We start from the raw sequence: 16,667 nt of genomic DNA on the forward strand, positions 1-16,667 counted from the left end.
GGAATATTTTATACTGATTACAGAAATTAAAAGCTGCAGAAAAACTACAAGGGCTGATGTATTATTTTTGTGCTAAATTTATTTGGACTGCATTTGTGTTTAAAAAATAGCCATGACGTTCCTGTTCCGAGCTGGTGGAGGAAGACCTCAGGTGCCCTTCCGTGCATTATTTCATGCACGAACGGGTACCTGAGTAGAACCACCGACGTTCCGTAAGCTAGCTGGATAGCTTCCTCACGTAAAAGAATCCAAAGTCCCTGTCGGGATTCGAACCCACAGCGGTGAGGAGGAGTATATGTCAAATTGCTTATTATTGTTAAACAATCAAAATTGAAATGGAAAATCATAACCCGTTCCAGTGTAATTATATATTTATGGCACTTTTATAACATTGATCCTTATTCCCTTTGCGTTGAGGATTCAATTCAACTCAAACTGATACTAGACCGGCGATGGAACATTCTAATTCCCTTATACCGGTATACGTACTGAATTAAACTAAGTTCACAATTTTCTTTTTTGTAGTAAATAAAACAAAGTTTATTTATTACTATTTTTACATTTCTTTAAATGTTGCTTTACAAATTCATGCTTTAACTGAAACCTATATTCATTTTATTTTATAAAAATGAAATTAATTTGTTCGCAGAACATTTTCTAAATTCGTTAAATAATTCGTTAAACATACGTGTATGTCACGATGAAATACATTTCTGAAAATAAAACTACAATCTGTTAATATCGGCAATCTAAATATACGAGTATACATGTATGTTTTAACTAGGTAAATTGGTATCTCTTTTACTACGTGATCAACAGTTTTCAAACCGATTTCCTGTTTTCACGCAATCATAATCACGTTTTTTTTTATATATACATTGGACAAACACTTATTATGAGTTTATTTCCTCTGAAAAGAAATCTAAAATCTTTTTTAATATTGGCATTTATCCTACTACTGTTTTATATTATCTAACTGGATAAATCGTTGTCCGGGATATCTATCCTTATCCAGTCATTATGTCATATGATGAGTCAACATGGTTAGCAGCAAAAAAAAAAACTACATAAATGAAACGCTGTTTTATGGGGGAAATAGTAAGAATGATAACCATTTACAATTATCTAAACACATGGTAAGCAAGCAGGAATAAATATACATGGTTGATGTCTGGATCAAGTTCGTGCGAAAAGAGGATTCGGCGGCTCTCTATTTAAAAGCTCGCCAAATACAATAAACTTTCTCTTTTATCTAGAAAGTTTATTTGTAAATTTTTTTTATTCTCATATTGCATAGTTTGGTATCAGTACTTTTATCATATGAAACATAGATCTACAAATTGTTTTACATCTATATTTTTAAGAATAAGTAGTTTCTAAACAATTTGTATCACATTTACCTCGATAGTTATACGCTAAAAGAGAAAATCTCGGTTCTTCTAGGCTAATAAAATGTAAGCAAGCTGGAACGTCGCGATATGACCTATACTGTGTCGATGTGACGTAAAGCCCAAAACAAACAAAAAAAAAATAACATATACTGTGTAATATCTTTGGGGGAGGTATAGTTCATAAATTTATGAAACCTGTATGAATATATATTATAAAGTTAAACTTTTTCACTTTGATTTGTAGAACTTGTGAAACAAATTGATGATTTTAAGATTATATGTTTTCTACGCTTATTTTGTTTTCTTGAAAACAAAAATGCCCCTACCTCAAGAGCAAAATAACTATGATGGACTGACAACTTTCGACAAACACTTAAAACAGCCGAGGCCGCATGTTCTTCCCACTCTTCAACTTTTATCTTTGCCTTTCTGTCTCGTTCATCCACATTGCACATTACCTCCATATATGCTACTTCATTACTAGGCCAACGAACTTTTCCATGATGGGATTCTACACTTTTTTCTAACTCTTTTCTGTATTTATTGGAGTTTTGTAGATACCTAAATAAACGGGATGTTAAACTAGTAACAGTAGCAATATTGTGACATTATGTGATGTGGTTGTGCGATTGTGGTAGTTTCTGTCATGTAAGTACTAGTCAGATCTTATGGTTATTATAATACAAACATCCTCATTGAGTCCTAGACATGACAGCCACCAAAATTCTTCAGGTTTTCTAATTGACTTAAAGATCCCGTATGGTGTAATTAATGTTTTTACCACACTTATGTGAGATATTATATATGTAACTATTTAATTATACTTCTAAAACAATTTTCAAACATCAAAGAATATGTAAAAGATGTACAGCAAATATTTGTCCACATTTTATGTAATCTTTAAAATATATGCATTCATTTCTTTTCTTTTCATTTGAACTTACAATATTGACTAATCACCTGTATTTTTGATGGGGGGCTTTTGTCCTAGGTGTATATTTCATGGGGGGGGGCTTTTGTCCACCTTGTCATTTTTAGAGGGGGGGGGGCTTTCGTCCGGCGGGGGGGGGGGCTTTTGTCCTACACTCTTATACTTATGATATAAAACCATTGAAAAATCATCGACTTACAGGATCTTTAAAAACATAACTTAGCTATTTATGAAAAATCAACATAAACTTTAATTTGCATGATGTTGTTGACAATTTAAATAGTAATTAGTTTGAGAAAAATGAACAATTTTTCTTTTAAAAACAAATGTGTACGTATTGGTTTAATTATGTTTTTTTCCGGCTCAAACAATACCGTGTTTTACGTAACAATTAGCAAGGAACATGCGACAAATAATGAAAAAAAAACTTATTCCTTTTAATATGTTAATATGTTTCAACTGTTTTGTTTGTGTTGTCAGCTTAATAAAGCATTATGCTGAAGCAGGGTCTTTCAAATACATGTTGGTCTATTTGAAAGACCCTGGTTGCAATGATGGTTTTCTTAAACGAAACAATATCCTGACTAATTACAGTACAACATTGCTTATATGAACACTTCTTATCCCGAAACATTTACCATCCGAGCAAAGTCCTCAATCTCAATTACGTAACTTTCTATTTAAAGAAATGAAATGTATACATACCAGCAAATATCTTTGTCAACGTGCTGCATTTTCTTTGATTGTGGAATATTAAATATATATGCATCCTCATCTTCTAGATAAGGATAGTAATAAGTTACGTCAATTTCTTTGCCATTTATAGAGTTAATCTCTTGGTTTACCACTCTCTCTGCATCTGTAAATATGCATGCTTTTGACTATTGTATCAAAATATATATGTACACGGTTTATAACAGACAGTATTTTAAACATATTTTAAGGAACAAATGAAGGTGTAAATAAAACGAAATGAGATTCCTTTGAGTTGATGAAATCAAAACTAAAAACAAGAAGTCAGAGTCACATATTCATGTTTACTGAACCTCTTTGTCAAGAACAACACAAAAAAAAGACAGTTACGTCCCTTTGACTAGTATTTGAAATATTCAGTATAAAACGACTTTCTGCAAATTATATTATCACATATCCAAAGTATTGGAATAGCTAGCAATAGTGATTCAGAAATCCAAAATCTCAAATGGTATATATTTATATACACACTCGTGTAATATATACTCGTCAAACTCTTAAGAACTTGATCTTAAATTGCATGATAATAAGAAGAAATAAAAACAAGAATAACAAAGATAAAAATAAGAAAAGAAAAAAACAATAAAATTATTGACTTTCCAGGTAAAATATTTGAATTGCTTCTGAGGCATCATTTCTGATACATATTTTTTATTGAAGGAGGAGACGAGCGACTACCTGAATAAATCTACACACACGCTCTAATATAGCTAAATAGATTTCAAAGCCCATGGCGTGATCCGATTCACAGGCGTGAGGGGGCAAAATGATTCGAAATCAAAAAAAACTTTAACCACGCCGGTCACGCCAGTTGGGCCGTTATACTACAATTTATTGACTTTTTAACATTTTTCTCTTCCAAATGCTAGAAGGACGTCAACCAGGACATTAAATACTAGTTCGTTGACAATCATTCCTGTCTCTATACTATTTGTTAGTTCTTTATGTTCATCTTTATCAAATTGCATCTAATTAGAAAGACTTTAATTTTACCATGTATTGTCGGAAACGTGGCGATATAGTCCCCCAAGTGTTCTCTGTATACCATAGATGTTATGCTTACATCATTTGAAAGCTTTTTATTGAAATAGTCTTTCACGTCCTCAGGTGTTGTTTCCATAGAAACGCCTTTAATTTGAACTCTATTTGTACGTTCCACAGGCAACATATTCCATTCATAGACGTTAAGTAGATGTTGAAATGTCTTATCTAAGAGTATTCAAATGTAGTAAATGTAAAATTTAAATGCACATTTAATCAGATCACACTTTATATGTAAGAATATATCGAGCTTCAAATCCTATTTGAAGTTAATAGTGGAAATAGAAGATAAAGTTATGCTTGAATTAAACACATTCTCAATGAACTGACCAAGACCATGTCACCAAATTTTATTTGGTAATTTTCATTCCAAACGTAGGTTCAAATTAATGATTTAAGTTCATTTGTGACAATTTGTTTGACAATTGAAAAATTTAGAAACAAATTTCTAGTTGTGAAGAAGTCGAAGTAGAACAGACCATCTGATTGTAAAATAAAGAGTGGAATATAGAAAGGAACATTCTTCTAATGATTGATACAGCAAACGTGAGCGTCTTTAACTGTTATACAAGGTATCGTTTTGAAATTGAAACATAATGCTGGAAAACTAGATACATATTACATATTGATGCCACAATATTCATGAAATTTACATGGCAACTTTTACACAGGTAGTTTATGAAAAAAAAGGGAAAAGATAGAACCATATTTTAAGTTATGAAATTTACATAGCAACTTTTACAAAGGTAGTTTATGATAAAAAGGGAAAAGGTAGAACCAAATTATCAGTTTTTGAAAATGTCTTTTTGTATATTAGAAAGAATGATGCTTCATTCCTATTGAATGACAAATCGATTAAACGCTAATTGACCTTAAATATATGAACTTTTTATCCGGGTTCCGTGACATGTGCAAGTAAATGAACTTTATTTTATAAATAAGAATAAGATAAAAGATTGCTTTGTGATAATTGATATATTTTTTGGTAATTGAAAATATAAACCACATCTTTAATTAGATTCTACTATCAATGTAACCACTTAAAATAAATATATATCTTACGTGGTGAAGCTTTACAGTTAGCAACGGTTTGTTATAAAAGATTTATCCTCGATTTAAACGATATTTTGTTCACAAAACTTTTATTAGCAAGAAAGTACTGTTAGATGCCGTATCTTTAAAATTGCCGTTTTTATTTGAATTTCTTCTAATACAAAAGAGTGTAAACAGTTTTAGGAATTCATATGTAAGAGGTCAGCATGTTGAATATTTGGTAGAAATAAAAGTTTTTAGTAAACTTTCACCTAATAAACATGAAACTATATTCAATGACTCGATTCAGTTTTTATAAATTTACCACTGATCAAGGACGCAATTATAGATTTAATGTATAGTGTGCCACGTAAAACTATCCAATTCCATGTATAATTCAAATTTGCTATTCCTATATATTTTAGCGTTGTTTTTATAAAAGGGCATTTAAAAATAATTTGAGTTCCGAATTTATATTTAAAATATTTAGAATTTTTTTTAAAAAAAGGGAATTTACGCAAAGTATGCTAAATTTTTTAACTAGGGGAAAGTTTATTTAAAAGTATTTCCCAAAATATGCTTTCGTGTCAGTTTCTCACTTGCATATGACGCGGCCAATAGTTCTTACATAATTGACCCTAATTAAAATAACTTTAAATTTATGTTTAAAAAGGGTATAACATAAAGGTTAACGTAAAATTTTTCACGATATTTCAATTATTTGTACCCCAAAAATTTGGCCCCCCCGGCCATGACAAAAACCCAAAAATAAAAGCGTTTGCGATTCCCGCATGGGTCCCGACCACCTGCGCATTTCCCCGCAGTCTGATCAGGGGTCCAGCTGTTCCCTTTTTCATTTTTTCTACTGGTAATAGAACAAAAAAAAGTCAAAATGACTTTTTTTTTTAAAATAAATTTTTTTTGAAGTTAAACTTTTACGAATGCCCTTTTGGTTTAACCATCTTGAAATTTAAAAATTTGGGTTTAAAAAAATATTTTTTTTCAGTCAAAAAAATTTAAAAACAAATATTTCAAAAAAATGAAAAAGATTGAGTAGAAAGCTAGACGATTTTTTAGAAGCTCTCTCCTTGAAATGAAAAAAAAAAACAATAGTTAATAAAATATTTTTATTACAGACGAAACAACCTAATTTGGAAATAAAGCAAATACGTGTATAAAACGACAATAATGATTATATCACTTACTTGATAAAATATAATCTTTGATTTAAATGAGTCACAATATCAGCATAAAAATATGTCATAGTAATTTAAAAAAAAAAAGTTTTTAGTACTCATTAAATAAGCTGCGCAATGACAAAACCAAAACAGTGCGTTTGCAACCATCATGGATCCAAGCCAGTCTGCGCATCCGAGCAGTCTGATCAGGATCCATGCTGTTTGCTATCAGTTTTTCTACTTGTAATAGGGTTTGTAAGCGAACAGCATGGATTCTGATCGGACTGCGCAAACGCACAGGCTGGTCTGGATCCATGTTGATCGCAAACGCTCTATGTTGGTTTTGTCATGTCAAGGCTCATATTTCATTACAACAACAAAAAAGTATACCTTGTGAAACATCAATATCAAAGCATAACAAAAGAGCTGTTCTATTTTCTCCTCTGATTATCTTTGTGGGCCGTGTTCCAAGTGTTGCATCATCGTATAGAATCATATCTTCAAATGATTTGTCAAAATCAAAATACAAACATCTTACGTGGATCAATTGGAGCCTGGTATAAATGGCGATACATAGACCTCTGTAATCTTGCAATGTTACTTTCCCTTCAGCGTTTTGCTTTATCCAAGACATCGCTAGCAGCTAATGGTAACAAAGTTTGGAATTGACAATTATCGTCTTACTGAACAGAAAAATTATTCAAAAAAAAAAATACTTTCCGCTTAAATTAAATAGTATTTATCTTTATTTTGCCACTTATGTAAGTGTGGAAAAACGTTAAATCAATAGATATGTATTCGAAACTCGACAAAAAATGTAGGGGTTTTTTCCAAGCTAATCCCCGGGTATAAACAAACTTTTAACGCTATAGCTTCACGGTGCACTACCGGTCACAATAGATACTGGTGAAGATTACTTTAGTACTTATTTCGGAACCGTTGAAAATATAACATGAATAAGTGCACTGCAAAAAAGGTAAATCATGTGTGTATGGGTTCTCTAGTAATACTATAATGTTGACCATAGCCTTTTTAAAAAGAAGTTGTAGTATATTGGGATTGTTGAATTGAATTGGAACTTATAACTTATAATATATGCAGTAGCATTTTGTTAAATAGAACACACGGAAATATAATAATAATAATAATAATAATGATAATAATAATAATAATAAATTAATAGATTAATAAATTAATATGAACTTACGACCTTTAGCATGCATAACAAGCACCATCACCACTACATTAACAGGCCAGATAATATTTCTGCAACTGTTTTCGAGGTGTTGCGTTTTCATATATGACCTTTTCCTGTCATCCTTGTGAACTTTTGAATCTAAAATTTCACAGTATAGGTTATATTTAAATCAGACAAGTCAACCTGTTGCACTTATTTTGAAGCTCATCTGTTAAAGTCTTTTATACCCTAGGATAAGCTGAGAATATTCAATCTTTTCTATATTCCGGTTTCAGTCTATTTAGAAAAGAAACCAAATATATGTGTTTATTTCTCTTTTATATACTTCGATAAGTTTAAAACTATCGAAGAAAAACAATCATTTTCCACAGTGTTTTAAATCCATCCTATTTATTATACTAAATAAAACACCTAAAACTTACCTCTTCCGTTTTTCAACGTAACAACGGCTTCTCCGTGAACTCTGTCGACCTTAATTTCTTCAAGGTCATCACTTCTTTTAAGTAAATCCGATTTCAGTATGGTTTCGATTTCTTTTATGGAAATGTTTTTTCTGATTCCTGTTAATAGTATCTGTCTGTTTTCTTCCGTTGTTGGGGTTGATCGATCCATGTAAGAATTTGCTACGTCCACTATCCGCACTGATTTGAGGGATGATGTGGACTTTGCTCTGTTAGGCGGATCTAACATCGGAATCTGTGGTGGTGGATAAGTCGATTGCTTTGGATTCGTATCCAATGTGTCCTCATCAATGGTCTCATATTCATGACCTTAATATAGAAATTCAAAAAAAAATCTTTCACTATTAGTAGCTTTTTTTCTTGCATGTCAGACTGGCATGGGGGTGCCAGATGGGTCGCGTGCTGTACAATGGCTCGCTAGGATGACTCTATTTTACCGTTATGAATGAAGTTGTAATTTCATACGCTGTTGAAAGAAAGTAGTTACGGTTGTAATGATATAAATTTCCATTGAAAATAAAGATAAAGAATTTAAAATATAATGGAATATGGTAGAATATGCAAGAAAAAATATCTGACATATGTTTGCGGCTCGGATCGGAATATCCGTCCCTCGGTAACCCGCCCATAGGCGGTAACTCGGCAAGCCTTGTAACCGCCCAATGGGTGGGTAACCTCGGGACGAATATTCCAATCCTAACCGCAACATATGACAGATATTATTAATCTTAAATAAGTTCAATTGTCTTGCAAATTGATTTATCTTTTTAAAAGCTGTTTTCCTTACAAAGTAATAACATACTGACCTTATATATATGCATGTGAATTCACAGAATATGTTAAATATTAAGTTGACTGAAAAATGTAGATAAGTTATTGCACTAGACTTTTGTGATTTGCAAATGTTGATTTGTAAATGAGCCATAACATAAAGTTTATTTATGACTTGCCTTTAGAGTTCTGCTCGGATTCCATCGATGATTTGTCTGACATTAACTTCATTGCACCATCCATTGGGGGATAGTCTGGGCTTTTATCGGACTGACACTTAGAATTTTCTAGACAATCTTCAGTTTTATTGTCAGTATCCTTGTGGTTAGTGGGTAGCTCGCTTGTCACGAGAAGCTCATCGGTTTTCGTCACCGGTGATTTAAAATCATCGTCCGTTGCGTGTGTGTTTGATTTACCAAAACTATCATCATGTACTGTTTTCTGAGATGTTGGCCGATCATCGGAAGATTTCGACGGCTCCAAATTTACATGAAGAGTTGATGAAACAGGTTCGGTAGATACAGTAGTAATAGAAATGGTTGGGATTGGTTGTGATCGTGGAATATCATAAATGTTTTTAGTCGGCTCCAAATTTACATAAAGCGTTGAGAAACGGTTTGGTGACTCAGTGTAATAGAAAGGGTTGGGGAAATTGGGTGGACGGGGAAAAATTAAAAATGCTTTTTAAAATTTTTTTTATTTTCGGAGACCAAATTTTAAAAAACAAAAAAGCAAAATATCTGTTTTTGTAACAAATACAACTGTAACAAAAATTACAAATTGCATATTATTAGCTAAATATTGCTTCTTCATTTCTAGTAAATAACCTTCATTTCTAGTAAATAACGTTGCATATTATTAGCAAAATATTGCCTCTTGATTTCTAGTAAATAACGTTGAAAGATATTTGATATTGTTCAAACAAGATAAATATTTATTGAAGTTTTTGGTTTGCCTACGAACACAATTATCACAGGTATGAAATTAAAGCGGTTCAAGTACAAAAAATACCCTACTGCCTACCGTTATAGATAACGTATCTAATGCTTAAAAAGATTTTTTGAGCATGTAGAAGCAAGCGAATGACTTAATTAGTAGACTTAATTGAAAAACCATCTAGTCGCAGAAAATTTATTCTATCTCTACTATTACATACCTCATGTTGAGATATAATTGATATGACAGACAAATGGTGTATATGTTCGTAAAATATCTAGTGTTGTTCTGATATGTTATCCTTTGTTGAGCTGATAACAAATAAGCTTGAAAAGGTCAATAGCTGTGTTAGAGGAACTAATTAACATCCCTGTAGGGTAATAAAAACCATCCTTGGCTTCTGACTAATTGTAGGAATTTTGTTCACCCGTACGTTCGATGGGGGGCGGGGGAAGAACGAGTGGGCAGTGGAAGATGTTCTTTAAAATGGAGGGATTTGTCCGTTTTCTCTCGATTGGAGAGTATGTTAGGAAAGACTTATCTTATAGTATTATGTAACACCTGACAAACCCTTATCAATATATCAAATGCGTGCGGCAACACTGACTGCAAATCTAGAAAGAACGAGTTCGATCCTGAACTTTGCAAGCTATAATTATCAATTGACAGTGTTCCCCGTCACTTTCCAATGACGGAGAAAATAAAACATCCGTTTACACACACACACACACACAAGTGTCTGGCACGGTATATAATAACGTTTAATAATATCAACAGTGAATGATGAAGAGATATTTAATAAAACGAGATTAATTTTATGTTATGTGGAAGCGGCAATTCAAGTCATAGTGTTTCCAGTCGTCTTCACAAATTCCTAAATAACCTACTTTTGTATAAATGGCAATAATTTTCCATATAGTTTTAAAAAGACCACCTATATGATGTAATTTAAAAAAACCAACAACATTTGAACTAACAAATGCTAGTCTATCCTGACAAAGTAAATCTACTAAAGTGGCGACATGGCCGAATGGTTAACGCGTCGGACAAGTAATCTTATGATCGCTAGCCGCATGGGTTCAAACCCCGTCAGGGGCAAGTCGTTGTTTCCTTGAGCAAGAAAGTTTACACTCATTGCTCAGTACTGGTTGGTTCCAGGAACGGATTTGAAAAATAGACTATAAGCTTATAGCTTCCTACACAATCGAACTAATAATAAATTTTGTTTGTATATAAACAAATCTACTCACTGTTCTCACCGGTCATTTATCCAAATCAAGAATTAGATTATGCTCTTTAAACAGTAGCTTAGTATGAACTATGACAAGATTTTTACCGGACTAAGACAATCATTGATTGAATTTTCTTATGTTTTATAATTAACCTAAAACCTTCCTGTTAAATAACAGTAATTGTTATTTCCTGTAAAATAGATAACCGCATGATGATTATCTCATTTTATACTTATGAAATTGAAACTGACTTATATATTTTTAAACTTCACATATTTAAACTTCCTCTTTTTTCTTAACATTTAGCTTTTAATAATGTGAAAATATACCCGTTAAACGTCACATATTTTAATTTAAGCTGGACAAATCTTCATTGTGATTTTATCTAATAACATTTCATACAGCACCCTTCATTTTTAAAGACATTTTCAAACGTATTTGACTTTAACATGCATAAATTATATTGTTACAGGGTTAGATATTACAGGAACAGAAACAAACTCTTGGCGTAGGTTCGATCTATTAATCCAAATAAAAAATGATCTAAAAATATAATAAATTAACACTGAATATCTTTCTTACACAGAACCATATATAATATAAAAGAATAAAACAATTTGAAAAGTACAACACGGAACGAGCGACCAGTGTTCAAGATTTGGTCGTGATTGAGCTCGGCGAAGTACACCAGTGATAAAATAAAAACTAAACGCAACCGAATAAAAACGCGCGTGCACGATGTTTTTAAAGATCCTGTATGTTTTGTGATTGATATTATTACTGTGTGTATACCACACTTACAAGAAATTATATATATGTATATAATTTTGCAAATAAAACAATTTTCAAACATCGAAGAATATGTAAAATATGTACTGCAAATATTTGTGCACATTATATGTAATCAATAAATTACATGCATTTATTTCTTATTGGAAAATTTGACTTAGAATTTATAGAAAATAAATTTCTAATTACCTCCCTTTATTTACATGAAATGTTAACTTCGGTAATATCTTTAAAGATAATGCTTATTGGAACTTACAATATTGATATATCTTATTTTGAGCATCATATTTGTGAGGAAAAAAAACATAAAAAAAATTGTGTCACAATCTTTAAACAAAACTAAGGAAAGCCACAGCTGCCATTAACATATAATTTCAATCTGTGACATTCATGTTCAAACGAACTTGACAATAAAAGACATAAATTATATCTCGATACAGGTCTTAATGGTTTGAACAATATAAAGACAAGGTTTAAAGCCACACATTAAAAATGGTTGTTCAAATCGTTTGATTTAAAATGTAAAATTGTTTACATAAATCTTTGATACTCGTAAAACACAACAACGATTTAATATGTAGCCATATTTATATGAATATTTATACTGTATATGTCTATATTTTGTACTATGCACACGACGAAATTCTTCTGTTCTGGTTGAAACATAAATTGTGTGGGTGGGAAGGGGGCAGATATACACTGATAACAAATTTGTTAATAGTAATAGATAATCTTCCTAATTAAGATAATTGTTTCGCTTCATAAATAAAATCTAATCAAGACTGGAAAAACAATTACTTAATTTTGGATTGCTTGACCTCGTTCTGAATATCAATGAGGATGTCGTTTGAAAAAACAATGTCAAGGAAAATTTATTAACAATGAACATGTCATAAGGAAGCGAAACTACAAAATTTATTATTGTTTAAATAAAGTACGTATAAAGGTTTGCCTTTTTCTTGTTAGTGACCCTCAATTTCCTCAATTGTTTCTATTCTTTACTGTTATTTCCAAGATCTAACCGTTCAAAAGTTTTAACCACTAATCTCTTTGCATCTAGTACTTGGTTACTTATAATTTATGATAACATCATGGATTGATGAAGATCTAGATTAAACAAGTTTGGTCGATTGTGTGGTTGGCTTGAACAATAGAAGATATCTTAGTACTAATGTAGGATGGTCTAGTATCTCAATATGACTTGCTGGCTAAATTACTATCAATTTGAAAACTGACTAATACCATAATAACAATTGAACTTTGAAATTTTATTCTTCTAAGGCCAAGCAAATGGACGTATTTTGGTTTAGAAGCCGGCTAAATTCTGCTTTTATTTTGTATCGAGCTATGTTTTGAAAAAATTAAGGCGAATCTTTTGTATAGAATATGTATAATAAAATGTTAAGGGTAAGATTAAAATCCAGTATAGGTTGAATTATTAGAGCGTTGACCAATGACAATTGCCATGTGGTTCGAATCTGGTAGAAACAGTTTCCTGCGGGGAGACATTTTTACAATTTTAAGGATGACGGACCTCTATTAGAATTTTTAGCAGTCAGGTTTTCGTTTTTAATATCACTTAAATCAAATTATGTTTTGCCAAAGAATATATTTTTTCCTTTTACATATTAATTTGAGAAAATATACTCAGATAAAAAATGTCAGTTAATTTCGATTCATGTCCGTAAAAGTTTGTCAAAAGGTGACCTATAGATTATGAATTCAATAATTCACTGAATGATACTTAATATGTACATTAATCACTTTTGAGGTATTAATTATTTTTGTGCATGGGAGGCCAATTAGACCATATTTATGAATCATGGAGAAAAAATTGTTGCTGCTACTACATTTTCGTAATTTTAATTATGATTCCAATCAAATAAATCATTTTTAAATGCCTTGGACGAAATTTATATTTTTTTGTTGTTAATTTATGGTACATACTTTTTTAAACATGTCACTTAAACCATTAAGGCCTATTGGCCATCATGGTTATATTTATATATTTATATTTCGTACGCATTTGGACAAGAACCGTGCATTATTCTACAACCGTCCATTATTCTACAACAATGCACTCAGAATTGATATTTATTTCCTGATTCGAGCATCTATTGGTGAATTAAATAGCACAAACCTAAAAAGTTCCATTTGAAATTGCTAGCAATACCCATGACAGTAATTCCACCACAAAACAAAAATTATCACATATGCCATCAAAACGTCACTATTGACGTCGTACGTGCATTTAACACTTAGCATATTAGATATCTTAGATGCACATAAATTCATTTTTTTACAACAAAGTTGTAAGGGAGGTATACTGGAATCAGCTTGTCCGTCCGGCTGTCTGGTCGTCGGGCGTCCGTCATTTTTTTCTTGTCCGCCCTATAACTTAAGATTCTTTTGACCCACAGTCTTCATATTTGGCATGAAGGTTAGTCATGATGAGTAGATGAACCCTTATGATTTTGAGGTCACTAGGTCAAAGGTCAAGGTCACATAGGCCTTGACTTCAAAATCTTGTCCGTCCAATAACTTAAAATTCATGACCGACAGTATTCACATTTGGCATGGAGGTTAATAATGATTAGTAGATGACCCATATTGATTTTGAGGTCACTAGGCCAAAGGTCAAGGTCACAGGGGCCTTGACTGAAGAAAGCTTGTCCGCCCAATAACTGAAAATCCTTTGACCCACAGTCTTCATATTTGGCATGGAGGTTAGTCATGATTAGTAGATTACCCATAATGATTTCAAGGTCAACAGGTCAAAGGTCAAGGTCACAGGGGTCTTGACTAATTAAAGCTTGTCCGCCCAATAATTTAAGAATCCTTTGACCCAAAGTCTTCATATTTGGCATGAAGGTTAGTCATGATTATTAGATGACCCCTATTGATTTTTTTGTCACTGTGTCAAAGGTCAATGTCACAGGGGCTTTTATTACACTAAGCTTGTCTGTTCAAATGCTTAAGACTGCCTGACCACAGTGTAAAGAGTTTAACATTTTCACATGTGAAGCATATAATTATGTTCTCATATATTCATCATAAAACACCTCCAGGTAAAGCTGCATGAATGGAAGGGTATTGATGTCATTTAGTTGCAGTTTCAGTTTTGAGGTCAGTAGGTCAAAGGTAAAGGTCACTTTGATCTTTGCCACTAAAACATGTAGAATACATAACTTAGCAATGCACTGGCTTACTTCCCTCAGATTTGGCTGGGAGGTTGCCCTTGAGCTCTAAATGAGTACTGTTGATTCTGACAAAGTGGTATTTTTATTTCACGCGTTTCGTAGTATAGCGTGATACATTTGTCTGAACGCGTAACGTATTACAAAGGGTGATAAATTTGATATTGGTCAGTGTGTATTTTGCACGGGTTTTCAGTGATGCATACATGTACTTGTGTGTATATATAATAGTTGTGTAATTAGATACTGGTCATTCTACCAGACAACTCCGAACAAGTCAAATCTTCACACGTGGCAGTCGAAAAAAATGGAGGAAGAAAATGAAATGCTTTCTAGAATAGAAGCGTTAATAAACAGCAAGTTTGAGACTTTTGAGCAGCGTATGAGTGACACACAGAAGGAATTATCTCAGTCGCAGTTATCAGTTATTCAAGAAAATCTTATGCATGACAATTACACGTTCAAGAAAAAAGGACATGAACAACAGTACAGAGTTAACAGTCAAGTTATTGACAAGCAGCGTCATGCTGAGGCTTATGTACATGAGGCTAATAGAAGTACACACTGCGAGGCTGCAGATAACGCCATAAGCAAGATTTCCGAAGGTATTAATATTCTTCAGCATCGTCAGAAATGTATAAAGCTGGCAGACTCGTCTGAACACGGCTGGAAAGTTGTTAATGGGTATGAATCGCATCCGCTCGCAGACAATTCTGACGATGAGAAAAAGATTTATAAAGCCCAGATGCAAGCAGAAGAACGAAAGGTTTAACGGGAGCGACGCACGAGAAGCAGAAGGTATGCTCCGTATTCGTTATCCGGTAACCCCTCTCCCGGTACTATACCACCAACAGGGACGAGATCACAGGCACAGATGGTCAATAGGAAACATGGCTGTTGCTTCCGGTGCGGTAAACCAGGCCATTGGAGTGTCGATTGTCGTGTGGCACAGACTGAGTCTCAAGTGGACAAAAATATACAGATAAGTCATTTTGATAGTGTATTTTCTTGTAGTAAATTGAACTCCGGGGTGAGTGAAAATGAAATTTTGTTAGACACAAAATTGTCAAACAAAACTGAAATGTTGAGTTAATCAGTGCCGATGACGAGCGATAATAAAGATTTTAGTATCTCCGGTAGGTAGATTGAGGTCGTCTTATAAGCATTGGCAAGCAGCAGGCGCTGGTGAATATATATTAGATATAGTTCGTAATGGTTATAAATTACCTTTTAAAAAGATCCCTAGTTCTGTAGAATTAAACAATAATAAATCTGCTTGAGATAATACAGCGTTTGTTTCAAAGGAAATTCAAAATTTATTGCTAAAAGGTTGTATCAGAGAGGTACGTGTGCCTCCGATAGTGGTATATTCTCTTACTGTAGGTTGCAATCGTCAGGGCAAGAAAGGACTTGCTTTGACATTTAAATTTAGATCTGTTTAAGTATAAAGTCTGTTATGAAAATCATTCAATTGCCAAAGACATTTTTTCTAAGGGAGACTATTTATTTAGTTTCGATATTAAAGGGGCTTATCACCATATAATGATTTTCCCCGAGCACATGACGTATCTCGGCTTTGCTTGGTCGGAAAACGGTTTAAAACGTTATTACGTTTATCAAGTTCGGTGTTTCTACCGCTGGTTTTATTTTTACAAAAGTCTTAAGAACGTGTGTTACAAAATGGAGAGAAATGGGGTTCAAAATAGTTTTGTTTTTAGATGATGTTTTGGGCGGAGAAAGCTCTTACGAATCCGCTT

The 16,667-nt window shown here is 32.6% G+C and overlaps 3 protein-coding genes across 3 annotated transcripts; 1 reads left to right on the top strand and 2 right to left on the bottom strand.

The window, feature by feature from the left end:
• Positions 1 to 1,329: 1,329 nt before the first annotated feature.
• LOC132718710 (uncharacterized) lies at positions 1,330 to 6,858 on the bottom strand. The gene is made up of 4 exons (XM_060702427.1): positions 6,717 to 6,858; positions 4,069 to 4,284; positions 3,028 to 3,181; positions 1,330 to 1,952 (listed from the first exon to the last, which is right to left on the bottom strand). The coding sequence occupies exons 1-4, from the start codon at positions 6,820 to 6,822 to the stop codon at positions 1,610 to 1,612; spliced, it is 819 nt and encodes a 272-aa protein (XP_060558410.1). The 5' UTR covers positions 6,823 to 6,858; the 3' UTR covers positions 1,330 to 1,609.
• Positions 6,859 to 6,913: 55 nt separating this feature from the next.
• On the bottom strand, positions 6,914 to 9,917 carry LOC132718709 (uncharacterized). The gene is made up of 4 exons (XM_060702426.1): positions 9,913 to 9,917; positions 8,936 to 9,177; positions 7,947 to 8,294; positions 6,914 to 6,969 (listed from the first exon to the last, which is right to left on the bottom strand). Exons 1-4 carry the CDS (start codon positions 9,915 to 9,917, stop codon positions 6,935 to 6,937), a joined length of 630 nt encoding a protein of 209 aa, XP_060558409.1. The 3' UTR covers positions 6,914 to 6,934.
• Positions 9,918 to 15,199: 5,282 nt separating this feature from the next.
• LOC132718711 (uncharacterized) lies at positions 15,200 to 15,682 on the top strand. The gene has a single exon (XM_060702428.1). The coding sequence runs from the start codon at positions 15,218 to 15,220 to the stop codon at positions 15,680 to 15,682; it is 465 nt and encodes a 154-aa protein (XP_060558411.1). The 5' UTR covers positions 15,200 to 15,217.
• The last annotated feature ends 985 nt before the right edge of the window (positions 15,683 to 16,667 follow it).

Source organism: Ruditapes philippinarum, unplaced genomic scaffold, assembly GCF_026571515.1.
Source record: "Ruditapes philippinarum isolate M1 unplaced genomic scaffold, ASM2657151v2 ctg11129_1_1_1_1, whole genome shotgun sequence".
NCBI lineage: Eukaryota > Metazoa > Mollusca > Bivalvia > Venerida > Veneridae > Ruditapes > Ruditapes philippinarum.

Excerpts from the sequence above, each read along its gene's own strand:
- LOC132718710 (XM_060702427.1), bottom strand. The coding sequence starts at position 6,822 with ATGATTCTATACGATGATGCAACACTTGGAACACGGCCCACAAAGATA. Across the intron at positions 4,285-6,716 it reads TGATATTGATGTTTCACAAG|ATAAGACATTTCAACATCTA; the intron begins GTATACTTTTTT and ends GAATACTCTTAG. Across the intron at positions 3,182-4,068 it reads CACGTTTCCGACAATACATG|ATGCAGAGAGAGTGGTAAAC; the intron begins GTAAAATTAAAG and ends GCATATTTACAG.
- LOC132718709 (XM_060702426.1), bottom strand. Across the intron at positions 8,295-8,935 it reads ATCCGAGCAGAACTCTAAAG|GTCATGAATATGAGACCATT; the intron begins GCAAGTCATAAA and ends TTCTATATTAAG. Across the intron at positions 6,970-7,946 it reads TACGTTGAAAAACGGAAGAG|CTGCTAGCGATGTCTTGGAT; the intron begins GTAAGTTTTAGG and ends TGTTACCATTAG.
- LOC132718711 (XM_060702428.1), top strand. The coding sequence starts at position 15,218 with ATGGAGGAAGAAAATGAAATGCTTTCTAGAATAGAAGCGTTAATAAAC.